The sequence below is a fragment of the Salminus brasiliensis genome, chromosome 9, assembly GCF_030463535.1.
Source record: "Salminus brasiliensis chromosome 9, fSalBra1.hap2, whole genome shotgun sequence".
Lineage (NCBI taxonomy): Eukaryota > Metazoa > Chordata > Actinopteri > Characiformes > Bryconidae > Salminus > Salminus brasiliensis.
Genome location: NC_132886.1, coordinates 15,702,839 through 15,729,102, shown reverse-complemented (window position 1 = coordinate 15,729,102; position 26,264 = coordinate 15,702,839). Strand labels below are relative to the sequence as shown.

The 26,264-nt window shown below is 41.7% G+C and overlaps 1 protein-coding gene across 2 annotated transcripts in view; it reads left to right on the top strand.

Annotated features, from left to right (window-relative positions):
* The first annotated feature begins 8,480 nt into the window (after positions 1-8,480).
* plcb3 (phospholipase C, beta 3 (phosphatidylinositol-specific)) overlaps positions 8,481-26,264 on the top strand; it is a 71,401-nt gene continuing 53,617 nt past the window's right edge. For both annotated transcript variants that reach the window (XM_072687579.1, XM_072687578.1), the window contains exon 1: positions 8,481-9,218. In XM_072687579.1, coding sequence (XP_072543680.1) covers positions 9,120-9,218 — 99 coding nt within the window. In that variant the 5' untranslated portion in view covers positions 8,481-9,119. The remainder of the gene's footprint in view (positions 9,219-26,264) is intronic.

Genomic DNA, 26,264 nt, shown 5'->3' with positions numbered 1-26,264 from the left:
ACTGTGAAGCATGGGGGTGGCAACATCATGCTTTGGGGCTGTTTCTCTGCAAAGGGACTAGGACGACTGGTCCGTGTACATGAAAGAATGAATGGGGCCATGTATTGTGAGATTTTGAGTGCAAACCTCCTTCCATCGGCAAGGGCATTGAAGATGAAACGTGGCTGGGTCTTTCAGCATGACAATGATCCCAAGCACACTGCCAGGGCAAGAAAGGAGTGGCTTCGTAAGAAGCATTTCAAGGTCCTGGAGTGGCCTAGCCAGTCTCCAGATCTCAACCCCATAGAAAACCTTTGGAGGGAGTTGAAAGTCTGTGTTGCCCGCTGACAGCCCCAAAACATCACTGCTCTAGAGGAGATCTGCATGGAGGAATGGGCCAACATACCAGCAACGGTGTGTGCCAACCTTGTGAAGACTTACAGAAAACGTTTGACCTCTGTCATTGCCAAAAAAGGATATATAACAAAGTTTTGAGATGAACTTTTGTTATTAACCAAATACGTATTTTCCACCATTATTTGCAAATACATTCTTTAAAAATCAGACAATGTGATTTTCTGATTTTTTTTCTCATTTTGTCTCTCATAGTTGAGGAGTACCTATGATGTCAATTACAGGCCTCTCTCATCTTTTTAAGTGGGAGAACTTGCACAATTGATGACTGACTAAATACTTTTTTTTATCCCCACTATGTATATATATATATATATATATATATATATATATATATATATATATATATATATATATATGATGCTGTATATATACTTATGGTCCTTGGACTTACTATTCTGTATTTAGGTTATGAGGGTAAGGCCAGTTACTGACACTAAGACCTGGTCTTATACCTGGTCATTTCATGTGTCTTGAGTGTCATATAATCAGGATTATATCTGGATCAGGCCAAGCCAGATAAAAGTCTAGTTAACCCTAGTTCCTCGTTCCTTGGACTTCATTTAGCTACGTATGAAATGATTCAGAAGGAACAGGAATATTTCCCCATGCAGGATTATCTTCACAGTGGATCATTTAGAGGGAATAACATTTAGAGAATGAGAGCGGGAGATGTAGTGTAGTAGGGAGGAGAGCGGAAGCGTTTGTTGGTTTAACAAATATGAGATTAGCATGATTAGGCCGCAGCTGGGGTGAGTGAGAGCGGCTAGGGAGAGCGAAGCAAACCATGGAGTGTCATCGGAGCTGCAGACCTCCATTCCAAATCTGTGTCTGTGTGCATTTATGAATATTTCACATCAGATTGTCTGTCCTTAACTTTAATAATGGATGCTCCCGAGTGGCGCAATCAGTGATGCCACTGCCATCTGTGGCCGGGAGACCATGGGAGCTCTGTCAGCCTCCCTTCTGTCTGAATGGGATAGAAAGGAGTTGTTGCTGTGGATTCAGACACAGGAAGCTGTTAGAAAGGAAGCTGTCTTTCTCCAGATACAGTTATCATAATGTAATTACTCCATGAATCTTTCGCTCACACTCGGCAGACTGATAATTATTCCTACTCTTCTAGAGGGGGCTCTAGAACTCTTTGCCTACTGTCATAGTCATATCAGAAAATTAAGACCACCCTGGTTTGGTATGAACTCGCCCAGGATGTCACAGATGCCATATGACAGGTTTGGCTGCAGGTATAAATAAGCAAATACACCAGTCAGTTGTAGCAGAGTGCAAACGATCATCAGGGGCAAAAGACATGATTTGACTGATGTTCAAAAGGGCATGATAATAGGGTACAAGGCAAAGGATGGTAGCATCTTAGAAACCGCTTACTATGCAGGATGTTCTAGAGCCGTTGTAGTGAAGGTGTACCAAGAATGGACATCCCACACATTGAGTGTGGGATGACAGTGGTGCCCCGAGACCACAGTTGCCAAAGGGAAACCACAGAGACAAAGAAGAGTACTAGTGATGAAGGTCTCTAGATATACTGGGGGTCATCAGCTCAACTGGGACAGTGTGGAACAAAGCAATATGTGTAATATGTGGCGCTTAGGGGCAAGATACATGTGTGCTGTAGTTTCCTTGAGGACAAACCAATACCCATAGCCGTCACAGGCAGGGGTCAAATCACAGGCAGCAGCCAATGCACATCCATGATCTACAACAGCAAACAAGCAAGGGTCAAAACTAAAGAGGATAACACACCATACTAATGCTCAGCACCTACAGAAATATCAGGACTTGGCAAAGAGAGAGGCTGGGCTCTTTCTCAAGTGGTGTGTTGAAGTGGTTTTGGTCAGAAACAACGTGGCTTTTTGTTTACTTTGGCTTTTCTGTCGTCAAAGGATGCAGAGGATGCGTGGTGTTGTTTCTTAAAGATCACACAGCATTTCATCTTTGTTGGGGGGAAACCTGACACTTTTTAATAATCATTTTTTATTTATGATAGGCTTATGATGGGCTGTTGAAAAAAATGATGAGCTCTGCTTTTACTGGCTGCTTAACTGACAATAAGCCATGGGTCACACAATGTATGTAGCATAGCATAGCTTTGTTTTTAGCCCTGTAACAAGAACACTGTATTTAGGGGTCCGAGCACAAAGTGAAAAGGAAACTATACAAATGTGTTGGGTTCGAATCCAGTCCAGTGAAGGGTACCCTGCTGCAATATGAAGTTTGTATCTGAATCAAAAACTTCTGATGCTAATGAAGACTGATAGTGTAAGGACTGATGGTGTAAATCACAGCTTGCAGCAATATTTATTTTTTGTAATCATTCCCAAGTTTATCAGATAGTGCTGCTATCCTCTGAGCGTGGTGTGTGGGCAGCTAGCTGAAGAGACTGTAGCTGGTCAGCTAGTCTTAGCTTCTAGCCTGGCCCGGAGACCTGCTCACTTCCCTCGATTTGGCTTCCCATTCTGATGGGTGGTTAGCTCTAGTCTGAGGAAGTCCAGTTTGCTTTCGAGGGAGCTGGTGCTGGAGCAGACATTACATTTCTGAAAGTGTATGGATATCTGATGGACTACAGTAAGACATCTGAATCAGGCCAACCTACACTGTGGCCTTCAGTCATGTAGCCCACATGGTCTCCTGACCAGGTTACTGAAATCCTTCAGAGATTGAGCGGAGGTGTTTTCGGTAGCATGTGTTAGCATCAAGAATAATTATAATGTAATGTGTCTGAGTAAAATCCAAGCACTCATTAGACAGAGTAACCCGTCTCTAATTACTCTTACACCCTCTCTCATTTCCCCACACTTTCAGAGATAAATAGGATGAGTAATTATCAGTCATCGGGGTACGATTTGCAGCATAAAAAAGGCCCAAAGACTAATTATGATGCTAGAAACGTGTCTCTGTAAGGGTTTAACAACTCATAACAGGGTAGCCTGTCTCTAATTGCTGCCACCCTCTCATTCACTCACACTTTTAGAGATAAGAAGGGGGAGTAATTAACAGTCAGCAGGGTGCGAGTCACAGCTCCCACAGAAAAGGCAATGTTAGCAGAACTCACTAGATGGCGACAGCGCATTCTCTGACATCAACGGAGGCCTGCGGCTGAACCCTTGCTGATGCTGAGGGTCTAACAATGACTCTTTTGAAGCATGTTCACAGCAACTGCCCAGCATTTTTTGCTTTCTACAAAGTAATGTGATCAGCCTCGCACGGCTACTGTGACTGAGTCAGGGCTTTCCCATTACGAAGAGAAAATGTGGAGGAAAAGAAAGCAGAGAGGGTGATTGTGGGAGAATGTGAAGTAGAAAGAACTGCTGCGCTTTTGGACGTCTTCTTCTTATTATTAGGGGATTTTAGTTCTGTGGGTTGCAGTTAACGCACTGTGTGCGAGTGTACGTCTTCCCAAGTCCCTTAATGTGCCTCTGTGCTCAGATACAATGTGTCTTTGTGAGTCCTTGGCATACAGTCAGAAATAGTCTCTGATTAGAGTAACATGGTGGGGAGACACAGAGAGAGAGAGAGCGATAGGCCGAGAGAGATAGAGACAGAAAGAACCCCTTAATTATCTATACTCCACTCAGCTCTCCTTGTATGACCTCTAAATATTCCTCCATGCCTCACTGTTCCTCCGGTTCTCTCTGCGCCATGCCGAATCAGAATTGTTTTATTCGCCAAGTACAAGATATTCGAGGAGTTTGTGTTGGTGTAAAATAATATACTATATATGTCCAAGTATTTATGGACACCCCTTCTAATGAATGCATTCAGCTAATTTAAGTTGCACACATTGCTGACACAGACATTCCCAGCTTGTCTAGTGCCGTTACAGTAGTACTGCCAAAAGTGTAGGACTCTCTGGAGCAGATAACCTTGAGCCTATTGGCACCATGCCTAATGCCAGGTGTGGGCTAGAGGGGTATGAAGCCCCCCTGCATTGAGATGTGAAGCAGGACACCTGCTCATTCGATGTATCTTCTGAATTCTAGAGGTTATTAAAAAGGGTTTATCCTGCTTGTGTTGGAGTAACTGTCTCTACTGTCCAGGGGAGGCTTTCTACTAGCTTATGGAGCATTGCTGTGAAGATTTGATTGTACCTGCTGACAAGAGTGTTAGCAAGGACAGGATGTTGGATGATCACCACCCCACCTCATCCCCAACGCATCCCAAAAGAATTGGATGGAGCACCATCATTTCCCACTGTTCCACAGCTCAATGCAGGGGGCTTTATACCTCTTCAGCCCATGCCTGGCACTAGGCAATGGTGCCAGTGGATTCATGTTTATCTGAATGCATTCATTAAAAGGGGCATCCACAAACATTTTAGGCATATAATGTAACAGTTTTGGGGGTTTGGAATTTTTGTCTTCAATGAAGAGTGTTTGAGGTCTATCATGGAGAGTCAGTAAAGGCTGGATATGCCACTACTGGAGCTCAGTGCACTCCTACATTGCATTTAAAAATCAAACATTGTCTTTATTTCCAGAGGAAACCAGAATCTACCAACATGTAGTAAACATTGCCTTCATCAGGGTGCCACAGTTTACACATCGTTTTCTCAGATGATTAAAACTGTTGCATAGTACTGTATGCACCATATGTGTAGTTGAAGGTGTGAGCAGTGAATGGTATACCATACTTTACTGCAGTGGTGATTACTTTTCATCACTCCAGCTCTCTCAGTCTTTGTATCTATACCTGGCTGCGGAAAGTTCAGTGTCCTATTCAGTTCTTAGCTTTCATCCTTTTAAACAAGGGCATAAAGACATAATGGGAGCAGCAAAGGAACACAAGCACAGCTGTGCCTGTCAAGGTGTGTGTGTACTGGATCAGGACCAACACTACTCAAATATGGGCTATCAAAGATCAATCTACATTCAGTACTGTTTCTTTGTCCTGGTTATAAAATGATAATGCCATTTGAACCTGTGAATTATTTAGAAAACCTGACGCTGAAACTTCATAACAGAATTTGGATCACAGTAACATTGTTTATCATGACAATCATTGGTCTGAATTTACATTATTGTCCAAGGTATTGCAGCAGCAAAGTACATAAACATGAACATCATCACTCCCACGCAGAAAAACGCATCATATCTTTTGCTGTTTGACATTGTTTGAATCTGGTTGTTCTTTACGTTGTGTCCAAATATCTATGATGAATGGACCAACAGAAATGCTCGAAAATCTGGTTACATTGACTTCCATCGAATATTAGGATGCTATTTTTCCGTCTCTTTTAAAGCTGTCACTTTGGAGATACAAGGCTTTTGAGTGACAGCGAAGATAAGCAGCAGAGGTCAGTTGCTGCTTTTCCCCAACTGGACCAGCTTCTAATATCACTGAAATATAATTATAATAAGATCTGTATTCTGTACAGATGGCGTTCAACACTGTTACCATCCAGTAGTTTTTTGTGTTTAGTTCATTGGAACCCAAAGTTTTGTCAGATGGTAGCAGGCTGGTCCAGCCCCAGCAATCGTTACCAGACTGAAAAGTTCAGAGTGTGTATGTATGTAGTTCATTAGTTGGTAATGAATAACCATAAATTAGAAGTACTGTTTAAAAGGGAAAAGTAAAAGAAGAGCAAAGCAAAAAATAAATAAAAGAAAATAAAAAATAATGCAAAATATATATCATAATTTGCATAATCATATTTAAGTTATTGCGATGATTAATAATAATGTATTATGTATGCTCATTATCAGCTGATACTCTGAATTTAGATGTCAAAAATAAATTGGGGCGTGAAAAACAGTGAGTTACGTAGGTGAATCCTAATAAAGCACGGCCCATTTCCCCATCGCTCAGCCCCCAGGTGCATAAATGCAGACTTTCATCTGGGAAGAGAACACCTGTTGTTGAAGTATGGAGAAAAGAGACCGGTATCCACAGCTGCTGACAAGCAAGAATCCTTCCAGCATTGTGCACAGCACACATTTGAACTTACCTGACCTGACAACTGAAGCACTAAAAACACACACATACGTACAATGTCACCTGCTCTTCTCGCCTGGAAACCAGTTACAACAAAACTTGCTTGCAAGGATGCATAGGTTACATTTTTTAAACATTATACTATCAGATTCAAGCATGTAAAAGTAATCATCTCATGATACATTAAGATCGCGTCTTGGCTGAACCAGATCTGTCTGTGTACATTGGACCCTCACCGCTCATAATGTGTGTGTCTGTACAGAAATAAGGCTGTTTAGTGGACACTTGCTGATATTTTGTTTGAACAGATTCTGTATGAAACACAGATTCATTCTCATGTACGAACTTTTAAACATTTAATAGAACAGAATACTGAATTAATACTGAAAATATATGTATATTTTTATTGTGACAACAGTGGACTGCTTTTAAAAGAGGCTGCATCGAACCAAGGTTTTCCACCAATCCAAAGACCAGAGGAATCATTTCAACATCCTAATGGTTCTTTGGGTTGTTATGGTTCTCAAAGCAAAGCACCCTCGAAGGATCCTTTTTTATGATAAAAATCATAATCCTAAAAGATCATATGTGTAGTTTTCTGGTCACACAATAGTGTATAAATGTATAAAAGTAAAATGTACTACATTTCATCACTTCAGACCAATCCTGTGGCATTTTCTTGTTCATAATAAATGAGCTGTTGTATGAACGGGTTAAAATACTTTATCTCAGCCATATCAACCTTACTGCTACACCTTAAGAAAGTGAGGAAGAAGGAAATAGTAGATGAGACCAACGTCAAGACATAATCACTGATGTGTAGATAAGTCATCTTAGAAAGCGGTGCTTCTTTAGATAGTTGTCGTTTAGACAATAGTCATCTGATCACAATCTGGTTTCAAGGTTTTGTGCTTGTAAAACCTATAATAGTTTCCTAATAATAGGAAAAATTTTTCTTACAATACCTCGCAAAATACATGTAGCAATACTACAAAAACTAAAAACTACTTGTTTATAGTGCTTTGTAACTTGCATAATAATCAGGATATATAATGATATTTTCTTATATGTATTGTATTTGTGTAGTACAGTCTTATAGTAATCTAAAGTTGTTATTTTGTATCTTTTAGTGTCCAAATTTATGCTAAGATTTTTAAAGGAATCCTGTAGAAACTCCTGTATGCGCTATATGTATACACACAATGTCCACTATATGTTTGTGGACACCCTCTTCTAATGAATGCATTTAGCTACTTTAAGTTGCACCCACTGCTGACAAGGTTGTGCAAATGCACAAACAAAGCTTGTCTAGCCCTTCGAGAAGTATCGCCAATAGAACAGGACTCCTATTAGTCCCATGCCTAATGCCAGGCATTGGTTAGAGGGGTATGAAGCCCCTGGAGAAGTGGAACTGTCTTCTCTGGAATGATGGCGCTCCAGCCAATACTTTTGGAGGTGAGTTGCGGATGAGGTGGGGTGGTCTGGACCTCACTCAAAAATCCACACAGCAATGCTCCAAACAGAATGCTGCCCTTCCTGGAGAGTAGAGACAGTTACTCCAACAAAAACAGAATACACTTTTTTTTTTTTAAAGAAGAAGAATCAACGGATGAGCAGGTGTCCCAATACTTTAGTCAAATATCAGAGTACCTGAACAAAGTTTCACGCCACTCGTCAGAAAAGCCCTGAACGTTGCCAACGTTACCTCCGAAAACGTGTATTGTGACGCCATGCATGCATCACGACAACCAGAACGTGTCGTCACAATGCCCACCCGCACGTTTCTTTCGTAAGGGATAACTTTGCAACCTGTAGGTCAGACATAATGAATGCTGACCACGCATCTCGGAAGGACTTTCACTTTTACAGCGCGATAAACACGCAGCCACGCTGAGTGAAACACTTAACATGCGGCCCGTTTTCAATCTCCGCACTCCAGCGCTCCGCCATGTAAAGCTGAACACGCCTCTACGGCGGAGAGGACTGACAACGTACAGCTCGTCTGAGAAGAAGACAGGGAGGAAAGAAAAGGAGGAGGAAAAAAAACGACAAGCACTCCCCCGTCTGTTCGCTGCTTTTTCTCCCTCACTTCCTTACCTCCCCCGTCCTTGTCGTTCCTGCCCTCCTCTCCCCTTCTCTCTCTCTCTCTCTCTCTCTCTCTCTCTCTTGTTTACTTCGAGAGAACATGAAGGAAAAGGACGAGCTATTTCCAGCGGGGACGACGACGACGAGTGCACTCCAGTGAAAGTTTCCCCGGAGCTCATTCTTTCAAAGCAGAGGAAGGAGAGGACGGAGAGGAGGACATCATTAACAGGCGGATGGATGGAGGGCGGGAAGGAAAAGATCCATTCAACAGCTCGGAGGGGCGATAAGAGACTAGCTAAATGAATAAACAGCGCAGTGAAGGAGTCATAAAAAGCTGCCCTGCACCGTCGACTAGCCTCGGTTAATGTGTGACTTGTGGGTCGAGCGACGTCGACAAAGTTCTACTTTCTGTCTCTCTCTCTCTTTTCTATCAAAGTTCGCGAGAAACCAGTTAGCTAGATCCACAGAGTCGAAACCTTCGCGTCAGTCAGTCAGGTTCCTCCTCTCTCTCTCTCTCTCTCTCTCTCTCTCTCTCTCTCTCTCTCTCTCTCTCTCTCTCTCTCTCTCTCTCTCTCTCGAGCACGCACACGCACACTCGCGCACACGCGCACACTCGATCTCCTCGCTCAGTAAGGCTCTTGAGCTGAAGGCTCCGGTCAGGTCGCCTTAGCCACGCCGCTACTGGAGCAGCCATGGCCGGGGCCAAGCCGGGAGTACACGCGCTACAACTCAAACCGGTGGACGTCCATGAAGTCCTCAAACGGGGAAGCAAGTTCATCAAATGGGACGAGGTAAGCCGCATAACACCGAGTAGCAGTAACACTCAAACCTGCCCATTCCCGACAGTGCCATGTTGGGCTCGGTTGCCTTGGCATGCCCGTAGCGCCTGTAGCTTTGCCCGCTGTTCCAGGCGGCTTGGAAAACGGCAAAGCGTTGGTTAAAGGGCTGACACCCGTCGAGCAGAGTGTTAATGAGCCAAAATGCCCGTTCGGCTGTCTCTCCCGGCCAAGTCACATTCCTGTCGAACAAGTTTTCCTTCACCGTCGCGTCTTAACGGAGTCTGGGTCCCTCGCTGCTCTCCGGTCACCTCAGCGCTCGTTGTTGATGTTTACTAGTTGTGCGCTCGAGCAGCGGACTCACTCCGCTAACGCTAAAGTTGGCGACGGACGAGGAAAACAGCGGCTTTTCTGCTGTCTTTGGTCGACAGTCCGGTGCTTTTAAGACCTCCAGAAGTTCCACTTAGTTTAGTATCTGGAGAAATTTCTGGAAAAGTGTCTGAACTCGGTAAATTTGGTTGTTTTTGTAGAGAAATCGCCGTCCCTGCTCGCACGTTGTCTGTTTACTTGTGCACTTGGCTGAAGTAGAAAATCGAGAGCTCGTTAGAAACGTTAGGTTTGGCAACAAATGAGCTAAAATAGCAGATTTTCCACTGTTTTGTAATTCTTCAACATCGAGCAGAAGTTCCACATGTCTAGCGAGGTGGGTTATGTCTGACTGTAGTCCATACATTACTGTCGAGAAATCTCCTCGGGATTCTTCCGCCTAGTTTCTGCCCTCCTGGCAGCGGTGTGTGTGTGTGTGTGTGTGTGTGTGTGTGTGTGTGTGTGTCAGTCAGTCAGTCATGTTGAAAGACGGTTTATTGTTCAGGAGGTTTGTAAGCATTAAGAATTAGCCACTGCTGAGCTCTTTATTCACCTTCAACTGCCTACTGTCCGAGTAATGATGGGCTAATGCAGTAATTGCTGCCATCACAGCTCTGGCGGTTCTTATGAAGAAAGGCTTGATCTACAGCCGACCACAGTGTTGTGAAAGCATGAGGAGGTCCACCAGCTGAGCCTGCGCGTCTTACAAGAGCTGCCAGTCATTAATAATTAACTCTGTAGCCCACGAGTGCTGAGTGGTGGCTCTCGTTAATGCATTTGCATGGCCTGTAAAGATGGTGTTGGGTTTTCTTAGGAGACATGCTCAGGGTGTGTGATTAAGTGTGGAGATCATGAGAACTGTCTACAATATAGTTATAATGTTTACCCACTGAAAATATCACTGTTTGATTGTGTGTGTGTGTGTGTGTGTGTGTGTTAGCAGAAGGCTCCATATCTCACTGATGAGTTACTGATGGATCAACCACTTCTGGTCTGATTGCTGGTCAGATATTGGACTATTTATGGGGAATGTTCCCACAGAAAGTGCTCTATACCGCCCTGGCGTTTGCTGGGTGATAAAGATTGTACTGAAGGACCAGTTCAGGATATATTTGAGAAACATTCTAGAAATGTGGGTCCACAAGAGAAGAAACTAGAAAGGAGACTTTAGTCAAATCAAGCTGGGTCAGGTTTGGGTTTCTGAGTTGAGCATCTGCCCAAATCTTGACCCTACTGTCCGAGCATGGGTGACCAACGATGCTACAGCCATTTGTGGCCCGGATTGCTCTTTCGGGTTGGGCAGGATGACCTTCCCTCTCCCCATCACCCAGTGTGCCAGTCTCTTAGGTGATGTAACAGAATTGGCAGTTAGGCGTTTTTGTAGCAATTGATTTCGGTGTAAACGTTGCACTGACTGACTGATGCAGGCAGCAGCGGATTGAAAAAAGGAAAAAAAAGTTCACCAGAGTTGAACTTGTGATAGAATGTAATCTGTCGTCCCAGCCGATATGAAGTGATATAGGATGGGACTGCAATCCGTCACATCAGTTTTGAACAAATGGAGATGATGAGCGCTGTGATTAACTATCATCCAGAACTGCACCATCCAGCTCATCCAGATACACAGTGTCAGCAGCTGGTTTTATTAAAACACAAACACACACACACACACACACAAACACATCTTTTATGTCATTCTGCAACCCCTGGATAGTTTTTTTTTACTAATAGACTTTTATATTTAAGTGAATTTCCCTTTGAACTCCTGATCCCCTTTAAAAAAAACAATGCATTTTTATAGCCTGAAAGTGACATTAGCTACCCAGCACTACATACAGGCTCTGTGTTGGGCCTAACTGGTAAAACATGCATCTGTCCCCCTTCTAACACACCACACACAATGACGTGTGTCCTAGCTTCAGGCTAACTGTGGAGAAAAGAACAGGAGCTCGCTAACAGAATGGCGTGACAGACTTTCAGAGAAGTTCAAGCTCTACTGGATTCCTTGTGACCTAGATGTCTTGTTCTTTCATCTCTCGTATTAACACACACTCTTCCCTTGTTATCATTTACCCTACGTGAACACACACACAGTTGCATGCGAAAGCTTGGCCACCCTTGTTAAAATGACAGAGAACACACTTATTTACTTCAATATGGCACTTTCCTGCACATTTTGAGGAAATTTCCATCTGCTGAATGTAACATTTCAGAAGAAAATGTTTCGGAGAAAAGCACAACCTGTTAAATGTGCCATGATATTTCTACGTGCCACATTTAACGCCTTCCCCGTATGTTAAATTAAGCAAATTGATGGTAAATTGTGCATCACATTGTGGTCAGGGCTGTTCAGGCTTTTCCGTATGACTTATATCTTTTATTATTTTGCTATACTTCCTTCTTTTAAAAAAAAAAAAAACACTTTTTGGGACAAATCATGATCAGATGATTGTCATCTTCTGCTGTGAACAGAAGGCAGCTGTAGAACTACGTTTCAGCTCTTTTTAATTCTATAGACCTTTCATTTGTGGTTGGATTATACATAACGATGTTAATTGAAAGGAACTGGAAATGGGAGCATAAGGGTGATGACACTTGCCATATATTTTTACTGGGCAAGGACTATGGTATCTTCGGACCCTCCAAATTGTTCTCTCTTCGGGTCCCCACATAGTAGAGGGAAATCTTTAGTTTAAGTTGTAAACTTGTCCTTTAAACATACAGTACAGTACAAAAGCTCTTTATCTGGACAGTACGTGTTCATTAGCTCAGTAAAGTACTAGTGTAATGTACATACTAATAACAGTAATATAAAAAGTAGTGGTTTTACATCACTGTGTTCATTAAAACATCTCCAAAGCTATCTTCATAGGAGTCTGGAATTATTTAGAGTTACCATCCAACACCTGGCTTGGTAAATAAGTGCTTAATGATGGATAAATCAGGTGAGCTGGTGATGGAGTTTAATACATACACGCTGTGCTGGCTGGGGGCTTTGTTCTTCAGACTAGATAACAAGATAGAAAAAAACTTGCTGAGCTTTTTAATAAGTGCAATAACTTTGGTGTGTAAAACCTCTGCACAGTACTGTTTGTTAAATGCCTCGATAAACCTCAGACAAGTGCTGTCGGCCTAATAGCTGAAGTCTGTTGTTCTAGTCCAGTAAGCACAACTGTGCAGTACAGTAATCGCAACACAGTCAACAGTATCCGCTCTGCAGCATGTTCTGCTTATTACGGACAAGCAGATACCTAGAATTAGTGTAAGCACAGGTGTCTGCTAAAGTGGCAAAGCGCTAAAAGACACGGCTTGTGCTGTCTGCGCGTTTAATGGAACGGAATAATACAAGTTGATTGATTCAGTTTTGTGTGTTTGTGTGTGTGTGTGTGTGTGTGTGTGAGGGTGGTAAAGCACAGGCTCGCTCTTACATAACGTATCTCTGCTGCATGTTTGCATGTAGATGTAAATGTTTTTGTCAGTTGTCTCCAGTGTATAGTAAAGTCTGCTGTTGTCTCTGAGCTTGGAAAAGTTCACTGTCCAAACAAGCTGTGTAGCTGTGATGTGTGGGAGAGAGCGAGCGAGAAAAAGAGAGAGAGAGAGGGAGAAAGATATGATGCTGACTCCATAATCTGCATTCCCTCTCGAAGGGAATTCCCAGGAAGTTTTTTGGGGTTGTGATTAACTATGTGAACTGGGAGAAACAACATGAGGCTTTTTCTCCACGGAGAACAGCGAGATGAGTACGAAGACGTGTATGAAGGGAAAAGAAAGGCTAGTGTATGTGTGTGGAAGAGAGTGAGAGAAGAGCTTCACACAGAGGTCAAACAAGGAGAGATGATTGAGGAAGGAGGAGTTAGATCAGTGTCAGGCACAGATAGACTAAAGGAATTTATAGGAATATCAAGAGCGTGAAGAAGAAAGCTACACTACACTATAACATGGGTGAAATCGAGCAGCGGCAGCTACATGCGCCAGCCCCCCCTATAGATTATAGGTCCAAATATTTGTGGACACCTCTTCTAATGAATGCATTCAGCTGCTAGTTTGCACCCATTGCTGACACAGGTGTACAAATGCACGCACACAGCTTGTCTAGTCCCTGTACAGATCTACTGCAAATAGAATAAAACCTTCTGGTGCAGATAAAAATGAACCTATTGGCATCATGCCTAATGCCAGGTGTGGGAAAGAGAGGTGTTAAGGCCCCCCAACATTGAGCTGTGGCACAGTAGAACTGCTTTCTTTAGCATGATGATGATTGTGCTTCATCTAATACGTTTGAGATGAGTTGGGGATGGAGTGGGGTGTGATCATCCAACATCCTGACCTCACTAATACTCTTGTCGGTGAATGCAATCAAATTCTGACAGCTATACTCCAGAATCCAGTAGAAAGCCTTCCATTGACAGTAGAGACAGTTATAAGCACATTGTTAAGGCTGTGATGACAATGCATCAGATTACTTCACCAGTAATGATGTTAGAGTGTTGGCACTGATATCAATACAGTATTAGTATTAGCATCAAGTAGTGTGTAAGGGGGCAGACTCCAATTTTTCTGTTTCAGAACAGTTGGGAGTATATCAGGCGTTTGATTTTGTGCGCAATCTATTAGTGTATACTGGTCTGCGACTCATTCTGAAAGAGCCATGTCTTTAGCCAATGAAAATTGAGCACAGAGTTTTAAGGCAGTTATTAGGTAGTTTCTTATTTTAAGTTTACATTCCACCTTAAATTATCAGCCAACCTCAGCCAGAACCACCGCAAATGGCGGTGCGAAGCTGTGTCACCTGTGGCACGTGTGTTGTGGGCCGTGTTCAGTTTGGTCCAGCAACAGGTTGAAGTCATGTAGTGAAAGATTTGTAGTCATTTAGTGTGTGATGGACATTTTTGTAAAAATCAGCAAAACTTATAGAGAAGTTTATAATCTGCTACGACTTGGAAAGTCCTGTAGTGTACGCCAGGCTAAACTCACCCATTTGGGAATTACAAAACACACACAGAACTCCTTAAAAACTACTTTACATTACTAAACGGCTTGAACGTGATGATTGCTCACCTTCCTGTTGTTGCAACCAACCTGCATCCAAGAGCTTCATAGGACAAATCATTGTTGCGTTATAATAACGGTAAACCTCTGAGTGGATAACGCAGATAGTGCTGCAATGGTAGAACAGGATTATGAACCAGTCTTGAGAGGTATTTGAGATTAATATAACCAAGACATTAGAAAAACAGAACACATGGTTCTGTGAGTAGATAATAAAACATATGATATACAGAGTGTGTATCTCTTCGTATATTATATGTATATAATATTACTTTTCTATTCAGTTTGACAAACTAGACCAGAGCTCTTTAAATCTGGACCTTAAATCCAATTTCCAGTCCTGGACTTTGAAATGCTTGGTAGGTGTGACTCTATGTGGCCAATCAACTACATAAATTGTTACCTTAACTTCCAGTGAAAACAAAATTGGCTGGGAACTGGATTTAGGGTCCAGATTTGAAGGCCTGGGCACTAGATACTCCTTATGTTGTAGTTGATATTAGCAAACCTTGTTTTGTTACTGGGTTTTTGGACAGTTCTGGACATTATCCAGAGATACTCTTTTGCACATGTAGTGAACAGCTGGAGACTGTCTACGTCAGACACGTTCTCACTACAGGAAATGTTCTGTGTGATTTAGGAAATGTTCAGTGTAGCACGTGCAAGAGGTGCAGCATGACCCAGCATGACCCCCTGTGAATTCTCCCGAAAATTACCTGCTCTGGTCAGTCGGGTATTACTCACTCAGACATCTGTGTTCACACATACAGCTCCTGTAGGTAATATCCGGGAATGTTCTGGGTTGCCATGCGTGTCTGAAAGGGGCTTATCACTATTTGTATCTGTATTTATCTTTTAGCAAAAGCATCTTTAAACATTATACTACCACCACCATGCTTTACAGATGGTATGAGATTTATCTGAGTGCACAAATTCCAACCGTTTTATCTTGTAATCAGGGAAAGCATGAACCATGATCCAATCTGCTGTGGCATTTTTTTAACACCACCTCCACCTGGCTTGTCCTTGCTTGTCTTTTATTTACCTTTATCTCTAGCTGACCCCATTCATTTTATCTGTCTTCTTCTGTCAAAAATAGACACAGTTCTTGTTCTCCTTCTAGCTTCCCTGCTGTCTACCTCATACGAAAACCATAAAAAAAGTCTTCAGAAGCCACTATATGTAGTAATACTCATTATGAGATTATTTGATTTTAAAGATTATTCAGCCTTATTTATACAGCATGTCTGCTTACATAACTTTGTCCTGTAAAATTAGCTTATTATTAATCACTGACCGATAGTTTTACATTCTTTGATCATGTTATTCTTGCCAAAAATAGTCGTGAGCTTATCAGCTGTCTTACAATTGGGATAAAAATAGTTATATGGTTGATGAACAGTGTTGCAGTATTCTCAGTCTGAATAATGAGAAATACTAGACATATCGCCTGCAGATAAGACTCTTTCACATGCTGAAATTACTGTACTGACTGTAAGTGTGCACACACACACCCATGCAGAACCCCACCAGTGTGGGATTTTGGTGTGTGCGGATGCCATTGTTCAGTGTGAAGGTGGTGTTTAAATGCGTGCAAGTGACCACAATGAAGAAACAGGCCCCAGGAAAACAGATACTGAACATGTAGGAGTCTTGCACATGTTCAGTCATATGATCTGTGTGTGTGTGTGGTGGGACCAAGAGCAGGAGAGGGAGAAGGAGAGGGGTATTTTCACCTCACTGTATTCTTTAGACAGATTCAGTTTTCCTCAGATTCACAAGCTATAGGATGTAGCCTATTACTTAAGTTGTAATACTAAAACCCTAACACAGAGCCAATGTGTGTATGTTTGACTCCCTCACTCAGAATGTCAGTGTGTGTCTGTGTGTCGGTGTTTGGGTGTGCATGTGGCTGTGTGTATATTTCTCCCCAAATAACTTCCTGATGTAGATTATGTTTGGAGCCCCACACCCCCCAATGTCTCTGTCTGTCTGTCTCCTTCTCAATTTAATAAGCTTTAATGGCATGGCATATTTATTGGAACAGCATATTTGGAGACAGTATTGCCAAAGCATCATTAAAACGGGACAGACTAACATTTAGCAGATTACATTTGCAGTTTGAAATCAGGATATAAGAAAATGAATGTGAGGACCAAAAAAAAAAAAAAACAGCAAATGAATAAATAAAACATTTTTGGCTGCCAGATAAGTATCATCCTGCCGGGGTTTCTGGTCTCTACGGACAGGCTGTGTTCACTGAGGCTGTACTTTAGCAGAGTGGTGTTTAAGATCAGTGACTGAGTTCAGATACTCTGATAAAGTTTACTAGCGCTTTATGGTCAGATTGCACAACGTTTTGCTTTGTGTTTGTGTGTTCCAGTAGGTGATAGTTATGTTAGAATTTGAATTTAGAATTCGGTCTTATTTGATTATTTATTTTGGGGTCTAATTGTTTAAGTGATCCAGACATTTAACAGCATTTGTGTTTCCCAGTGATCCCAGTGTCAGGACCAATTGTGTGTGGAAACTCTTCTCTTGTTGGGCTATGCAACCTGCTGTTACTCTACATGTCATGACACAGGGGTTGCAGTTCAATATATTGCGAAATATTGTGATACATTAACCAAGACAGTATATTGAGATCCAATTTATAGTGCTGGGTGATATGGTAAAAATATAATATCACAATCAAAACCTTTTTTTTTCGATGTCTATCATAATACATGTAATCACAGACAAAAAAACATCAGTAGCGCCAGATCCTTATAAACTTCTATTCAGATACTCTACCGTACTGAGTACAGTGATTTTTATTCAACGTCTGCTGCTCCATCTTATTAAACCTTTTTAATGTTTGTAATGAAACCTGCGTCAGTGTTTTTTAAGCACCAACAGTATCCTCGATATGCTTAGAAAAGGATATTGTTACTACAATAACATTTTTATCAAGATACGATAAAATATTGTCATATTGCCCAGCTCTTCCGTCCTAGTATTAAAAAAAAACATCATATGCGTGAAAGAAAATTTGACACTCAACGTTTGCAATCGGACATTATTGTTTATATAGTTTCCAGAAGGTAAATAAGAGTCTAGAGTCTGCCGTGTGGAATATAATACATGAAAATATAATATAATGTAATATCTGACACTTTATAAAACTATCTCTCACTCTGAATGCACTGAAACCAGCACTGAAGATCACGTTCACCTCACTATAAAACAGGTATTTCACATCATTTCACATAGTTGACAAACAAGCAGCTGGGAGCTGAATGGTCAGGGAGGTCAGTCAGACTGGATTATAAGATATTAAACAAACTTTAAAACATTAATTTCAAGAAAAGTCTCTTCTGAACTAAATCAATCAGTCCAGAATGGCTTATTATAGAAACTGCTACTAAAAATTAAGATCAGATACAACGATCAGTATTTGCTGATACTCAGCGTTCTAAGAGTCTCAGGTCGGCTCTGAATGCCCTGCGTGCTTTCTCTTTCCATTTACAGACTGTTGGACTGAAGTTTCCAGTAGAACGAGTCCTCAGTCCTAAGTAATTGTAGTCCTTACAGGTTTCTAACCTGTCCTTATTATGAAGCAGGAAGTGCTTCTTTGAGATCTAAATCTCTTTTGTTTTGATGCTTTTCAAGAAGTTGGGTGCTTTAGAACGCTTTAGGATAGTGGCAGATTATGTCGCATAGTGTTGGTCTTTACCAAAAGAGGGTGGGAGAAGGAAACTGTCAGGAAATATTTATTAATGGTGTCTTGTGCTTTACTTACTAAGCCACATTCGCCAACGTTTGTAAAATAGACTGTTGTACAAAAGTACAACATTAGTTGTATCAAAAGCTTTTTTGAAATCAGTAAAACAGGACAATGCAGTATGTCAGTCAGTCAGTTAGGGTCTGCGAGGTGTCAATGTGATCTGATGTGTGGTGATTTGGAATAGAGCCAATCTGACTTTTATTTAAGACACTGTACTTCTTAAGGAAGTCTTTAAATCCCAAATGAATAATGCTGCAGAGTAACTTCCCCAGATTACTGTTCACACAGATGCCTCAAGTTTATCTCAACATTTGAAAAGCAGCGTTATCAGACCTTGACTCCAGATGTCAGGGAAGTAGCCCACCAGGAATGTTTTACTTGCATTTTACCTTCATTTCATTTGTGATTCAATCAGGTCCACATGCCTTTTCAGATTTTTGGGTTGATGGTTTGTGTTGAAGTTCCTGCTTAGTAATGAAGGGAGTTCAGGAAATGCTGGACGTCTTTTACCACCAGTTAGAATGCATTAAGGTTTTCAGTTCTATTCTTTTGTTCAGTAGAGTAGTAAAGCTGTAGAGCTTCAGAGTCTCATTTCTGTGGTTTGGATTGGCTAATTTCCCTAAACCTTTTCTGTTTTTAGACAATCTGTGTGTGAAACCATTTACCTTATGTTATGTTTTGTTTGTAGTTAAGCAATAATACAGGAGAGGGAGTACTGTATATATGAAATATTGGCACTGGTGTAGTGCGGTCATAGCCACAAGTCCGCAGGCTGAATACTGAAGATCAGGACCAAGCGTTAATATCTCTATATACCATAACCCTTGAGTGTATTATTGCATTTGTAGCACAGTTCTGTCATCGCTGTGTATTGCTAAACTTTTAAGAAAAAGAGGAAAGAAATGTATGATTTATTAACGTCTTGCGATGGTTCCATTATGTCTGTCCGTCATCCCGCTGCTAAAACATCAGGCTGTGCCCTTCACTCTGAATGGTCAAGGAACAGTTCATAATGTCCCAGTTATCAAGGTTACAAGCACCGTGCATGTCAGGCTGGTCATTAATAGCTATCTTCCAATTTAAATCAGCTATACGTTGTGACTTTGCTATGGCTGGTGGTTTTGTCTTGTAAGTGCAAGCATGTGTGTATGTGGTGGAGTAAAACTGGAAGAGCTTTGATCAGAGTGCCATAATGGTGCAATTTTGGCACTCCTAGAATGTCTCTTCGCCAATCTCATTGCAGGGTTGGAACTAACTGTGGTATAATTGTTCTCAATTATATGATTATATTATTGATGTATAGTATAATTGCTTTCATTTACATATTTGGGTGGCTGTAGTAAAAATGTGAGATGTATGCCTTCATTACTGGGTCCAGAAAGGTGAGAATTAGTGAGTGTGTGTGAGTTTCTTGATTTCCAGTTGTTTTCTGCACTTACTACAGTGCTGTTTTGTGCTCATCTGTGTGAACTCATGAATGAACTCATGGATGTTTTACAGCGTGCTGTGTGTGCAGCTGTGTGTTGTTAGTCCTTCTAATAAACAGTGATTTGGCTGTAATCAGATAGAGGAGTCAGTGGTTTAGAGGTGATTGTACTGAGAGAGAGAAGTGGTCTAAATCTGTTATCATATCTGTTCTAGTGTGTGCTGTTTGCCAAAATGTAGGTGCTTCTCCCTAAAGAGTCTTCTAATGACCTACCGTTGAGCATCTATAGACTTTCACAGAACAGAGGTCTGTATGGTTTAGAATTCCATCCAGGAGATTATTTATATTTATTTGGTATCTCTCTCGTTTTCTCTCTCTCTCTCGCTTTCTCTCTCTCTCTCTTAGTTCATATAAAATGAATTGCTGCTGAGTTAAATTAGAATCCCCTCTTGTTTCTGTGTAGATAACGGTGATGGTTGCGGTCAGTGATGCTCTAGACTGTGAGAATGTTGGAGCTCCATGATGTGGACAGGATGTCAGGCTGTTTGATTATGGCTAGTGATATGCTAAACATATATTTGTGCACTGTTAAGCAAAGCCTGTCTGTGTTTGGCATGCATTATTTGAACTGAAGTGATTCTTTGACATGTGGAAACACACGAGATTGAATGATGTTTGACTGGCCGTAGAGATCCCAGCCTGCAATTATAAACCCGTGGTTTTCAGTGATGTCATTGTGGCAGAGGACAGCACCACGATTCTGATAACTCCGCACAGTCCGGTGTTTTACCTGCTCTCCGCAGTAATTCACTGAATGAGTTACATCAGGTGAGCCAGCCATCTGATCCTCTGCTATCTTCTCTACATTTGCACCAGCAGGGTTTTATGTCTCTTCTGAAAAGCAGTCGTACCGGAGCAATAAGGCTTCAAGGTTTTGTTGGACGAGAATTTCTTGTTACTGTTCGGCCCTGACTTGCTCTTTCTATCGATGTGTGCATATATGTGTTTGTGGACACCTTTTCCAGTGAATAAATTCAGATATTTCAGTTTTATTTGCACCCATTTCTGACAAAGATGAAGAAATGTGTGCACACACACACACAGCTTATCTAGTCTAGAGACGTATCTGCAATAGAATAGGACTCTCTGGAGCAGATAAACATGAACCTTTTGGCACCATGCTTAATGCCAGACGTGGGCTGTAGGGGTGTAAAGCGAACTGTGTGAAATGATGGTGCTCCTTTCAATGCTTCTGGGGCCGAGTTGGGGTGGTGGTCATCAGGGATGGTCCTGCCATATACGTAATGCGTGACCAATTTCAATGGCAGTCAATTCAATGGTGCAGTTTTTCTTAGCGATGTCTGTGGCATGAGCCCATATGACTGGAAGCACACGACAGATAGATGACAGACAGATGCTTTTTGATTTCTTTGATCGACCTCAATACTGATTTCTGAACAAGAAAAGTGTGTGTGAGGTGCTGGACATTTTATTTACTCACTGCAAATGTTTGCAGAGTAGAGTGCCAGTCTAGATTTTGAACACGCAAAGCTTATTGGCTCATGATGAGACTTTTTGGGTATTGATATTCAGTATTGAATGACTTGGGCTTTTTACGATATGCAGTATTGTTTGAGAAATTTGATCGATACTATAAAGAGTTTCAGTCAGTTTGAAGCATTTCTATTGGTCCATTCATCATAAAATGACACAATGTAAATGTTATACTAGGGTTTGTTTGACAGCAACAGTACATTTTTGTAATTTTGCAGTAACATGAATAAACTGCAGATTTTTAGCAGGCGTCACCTAAACATTCTGCTTTTCCAGTGTACAAAAAATATGGGTTTGAAATGCCAGTCAAATCTAAATGGCTCTCTGATTCTAATCAATGTTCTTAAAATCTGCCATTACTGATGTGATTATCATTTTGCACCCCTATTTCTGCATTTCAGGTTGCTTTAGTATACACACACTATGCTCTTTCCCTGTTGAATCTGCAGTTACCTTTACTTCTTAGTATGTACAACCTGCACATTTTATGTGTGTCTACTTTAGTCATATTTTAACATGCATTTTCAACTTCAAAATGCACTATATAGACAAAAGTATTGGGACACCCACACAGTACATCTAGCTTTTATGACATCCCATTCTTAATCCATAGGCATTATAGGGCTGGGCAATATGACAATATTTTATCAAGTATTATCGTGATATTTCCTTATTGTGATACACATTATGCTTTTTGATGCATGTTGAGGATATTGTTAGTGTTTAAAGAACACTGACCAATTTTAATCACAGACAGTGTAATTGGACTGGTTTAAATTGATAAAGTGCAGCAGATGTTGAATAAAAATCACTGTACTCAGCAAGGGAGAGTATCTGAATAGTAGTTATTAAGGATCTGTTGATGCTGATGTGTTTAGTTTGCAATTACATGTATTGTGATAACTATCGTGTATCGTGAAAAAAAAAAAATATTCTTTAAATATCATGATATACATTTTTTCTGTATCGCCCAGCTCTTAGGCATTATTATAGATTTGCAGGTTTGGGGCTGTGCAGTTTTATGCAGTATGCATCTCAGCACCCGCTCTGTAACTTTACATGCCGTGTTCACCAACTGACTTGCAATAGTGTATCATGCTGGGAATGCTTGATTTCATACACCTGTGGCAGTGGGACTGGATGGAACACCTGGATTCAATGATTAAGAGGTGTGTCCCAATATGTTTGTTTCAAACTACAGATGTTTGAACTGCTTATTGACTTCTGATATTATGCCCCACGGCCAGAAATTGTGAATGTATTTTTGCTGGCACTACCTTAAGAAGGGCATAAATTGACTGCATTGGCATAAAACCGTCTGTACCATACCAAGCCATTAATAGATCTTGATTGGCTCTGATGCCAATCTCTGAGATCAAATCAGGCCTATGCTCTATGCTTTTCCTCCAATGCTCCTCCTTGCTCAATCTTTTTCTTTTTTTCTTTTTTATTACCCCCTCACTTGGTCCCTTTTTTGTCCTTCAACTGTTTACTTCATTCCCTCCTGTAGCCCACACACACATCCTGTTTACTGGGAGGACTGACACATGCAACAGAACACATGCACAGACTATACACTATGTGCATATGCCCGAAAGATGTGGTATTTTATGTGACATGCACTGTGCATGGCGTGTTTCAGGCTGTGCCTGATCATGATCTTTTAACACTTTCAGAGGGCTTTAGAACATTAGCTGGACAAGTGCTTTTGGCTGGTGGTAATGAATTCTCACAAATAAGGCCTTACCTTGTGTTTGTGCCAAAGCTCTAAAAATCCTGCGCTCTCAGGAGTTAGGTCTTACTCTTGATTCAGTGTGTGTGCTTCATTACAGGTCCTCTCTCAGGTGAGCTCTAAAAAGTATGGACAGAGTTAGCAAATGCATTTTAGAAGATCCAAGAGGATCCAACATCTGTGTGTTGATGCATATGAGTGCAAACACTTGGACATGAAGCCACACCTACACAACCTTGCTTATTTTTCTTTCTGCTGAATCAAAGAATGCATCTGGCTGTTTCTTTCTGGGCCTTGTGGCGCAGCTCCCTCAGGAGGCCCTCTGATCCTGATTTTTGTCCCTGTGGCACAGCGCATTCAGAATGGCATCTAAAAACGCTTTGTAGGCCTTGTGATTCACATCCTTCAGGAGTCCCTCTGAACTTGATTTTGGGCTCTATAGCCTAGCTCCTTTTTGAGAATCTCCTGATTCTGATTTTAGACCGTGTAACACAGCTCATTCAGGAGATTCTCTGTGGGCCATGTAAAACAGTTCCTTCAGGGTATCTTAAGGCAAAGCACATTCAGGAGGATCTCCTGGGCCCTGTGGTGCAGCTCCTTCAGGAACCCCTCAGAAGTTGGATGTGGGTCTTGTGGTGCAGCCCCTTCAGGAGGCCTTCTGAAGGAGCTTGTGGGCCCTGTAGTACAGCATCCCCAGGAGGCCCTTTGAAGCTGCAAGTGAGCCTTTATGGCCGGCTTGTTCTGAAGGCCTGCTGAAGCAGCTTGTGGGCCCAGTGGTGCAGCTCCTTCAGGGGGACCTCTGAAGCCCTGACACAGAACTCAGATAAGCAGTTTGTGGGCTCTGTGGTGCAGCTCCTTCAGGAGGCATGCTGTGGGTTGTTGACTCTTGCTTCTCTGTGTCCGTGAAAGTCTCACCACACATAGAAACACCCTGCCACACACTAACACTGAGGTGAGAGCGAGTGAGGGAGGGAATGATTGAAGGCCATCTCACAATAAATCGCAGGTTTTAATGTCAGCCTCAGCTTCCCACTATTCACATGTGGGTGTGTTTGACCTTTGCACCCTCTCTCCAGCTCTCGCTCTATTTCTCTCTCTCGCTCTTATGGGGTCATTCAGGAGGGAGACCGTATGCTGTTTGTGTATGGGTGTGTGTTTGTTTTATGCCGCTGGGACATGCAGGTCTTGGCAGGGAGGCAGCATGGCTGCAGTAAATCAGTGTGATCATTTAATGGCTGCTCAAAGGTCTCTCCTCTCTGTCCCCTGTGGTTTGCTTTTGTTTCCTTTTCTTTAGCAACAAAATGAATCAATTAAAGTTCACAAACACTAAAAGTGCAACACAACCATATATGCTTTGCAGGGAGTCTGGATCCACTGTGTTTAAAATCTCAGTCGGGGTAGCATAGTGACATAGTACTGCCCTCCTTTTACCTGTCTGGGGTTTACTTCCCCAACCAGACAAGCTTACTCCTATTAGAGTAACATCAAGACTCTAGATGCCTTGTAAACCTGATTTTTGGACCCTGTGGCACAGCTGCTTCAGGAGGACCTCCAGTTCCTGCTTTTTGGGCCCTGAGATGCAGCTCCTTTAAGAGGCCCTCTGAACTTCTTTCTTTGGGCAAGCCTTCCAACACCACATTTGCATGCCTATGTAACATGATTGTGAGTGTAGGTGGCTGGCTGTAAGAGCGTCAGCTAAATGTAAATAAATGTAAATGTTACACTGCTGTCACTAAACTGGCAATCAACAGATCTCTAATCCCCTTTAATCACTGTGCCTCAATCGGTTAGTCTCTTGCCCTTTACAGAGAGCATATATCCATGCATTGCTCATCCAATGAGTCCAAAGGTGAAGTGCAGACACAGCTTTTGCCATGCTTACGGCAGACTACATACTTCATCAACACTGAACTAAATGTTAACATATCCATTTTAGTCTATTATAGGCTTTACACTACATGCTACTAATTGAATAATCAGCTGATTTTTACAGTGAAATGGGCTTTTAGGTTTCATCAAAATGGACAAATAATGCAACCAGATAAAAAAAAAACCCCCAACAATCCAAGAATAGCCCTTAAAGGTGGATGTGGAAATAGTAAGTACATGATGTTAATATATGTTGTTTCTCTGTTGTCGTTTTACAACCCTGTTATTTTGCATCAGAATAAAATCTGATAATCAGGAGTCATGTACTTTAGCATGGATATTGCTTCTTTGAGGGGGCGCTTTCCATGGCTTGTCACTTTTCCATGCAGTGCTTGCTTGAGTGGCGCTTCCCCGAGGAGTGTTTTGCCCGAGTGTCACTTTTGCTAAGTGTTGCCTCCCTGAGCTAAGGTTAGCTTTTAGCCTAGCAACCACTAGCTTCTCCAGCTTTAGCTTCCTGACCCATCGAATTTGGTTTTAGGATAGGTTACAGAAGTTGGTACTTTTATGGGTACTGTCGAAATTACATTGGTACAACCGAGTACCGATTCAAGTCAGTGCCAAATTTGGGTTCAAGCATATGAACTCACTCACGACAGCACACACACACAGACACACACACACAGACACACACACACAGACACACACACAGACACACACACAGACACACACACAGACACACACACAGACAGACATACAGACAGACATACAGACAGACAGACAGACAGGGCTGGTAAACACTTTGATCATGCTGCGCAAATTTTGAAAACGTGCTGAGGCACTTACACTGTAATCACACTAAACTGTCCTCACTGCTACGACGCCTAGATTTTCGGAAGGATATCACATGTGCTTCCTTACACACAACAGCATGCTCACTCTATACGCTGGTGACAGACTGGTGGTTGTAGGGATGATTTTACATTTACATTTTATTAAGGCATTTAGCAGACGCTCTTATCCACAGCGACTTACAAAAGTGAAGGGAGAGAGATGAAGAGTAGTTATGTGTGTATATGTATATGTAATGTTGTAAATAAAGAACCATATCAAAATTGTGAAGCTTGGACTTTTTTTTTTTTTTTTTAAGATAAGCTAAAAGGTTAGTTTCCTACAGTGCCTGGTGATGATGTGCATGTTGGGAAAAGATTGCACAATATTCTCTTAAAGTGTCTGTTGCGTTGTACTGCGTCACAGTCAGTTTTGGAGATATAAGGTAAATGAGCCAAGACTGTTGCGTAA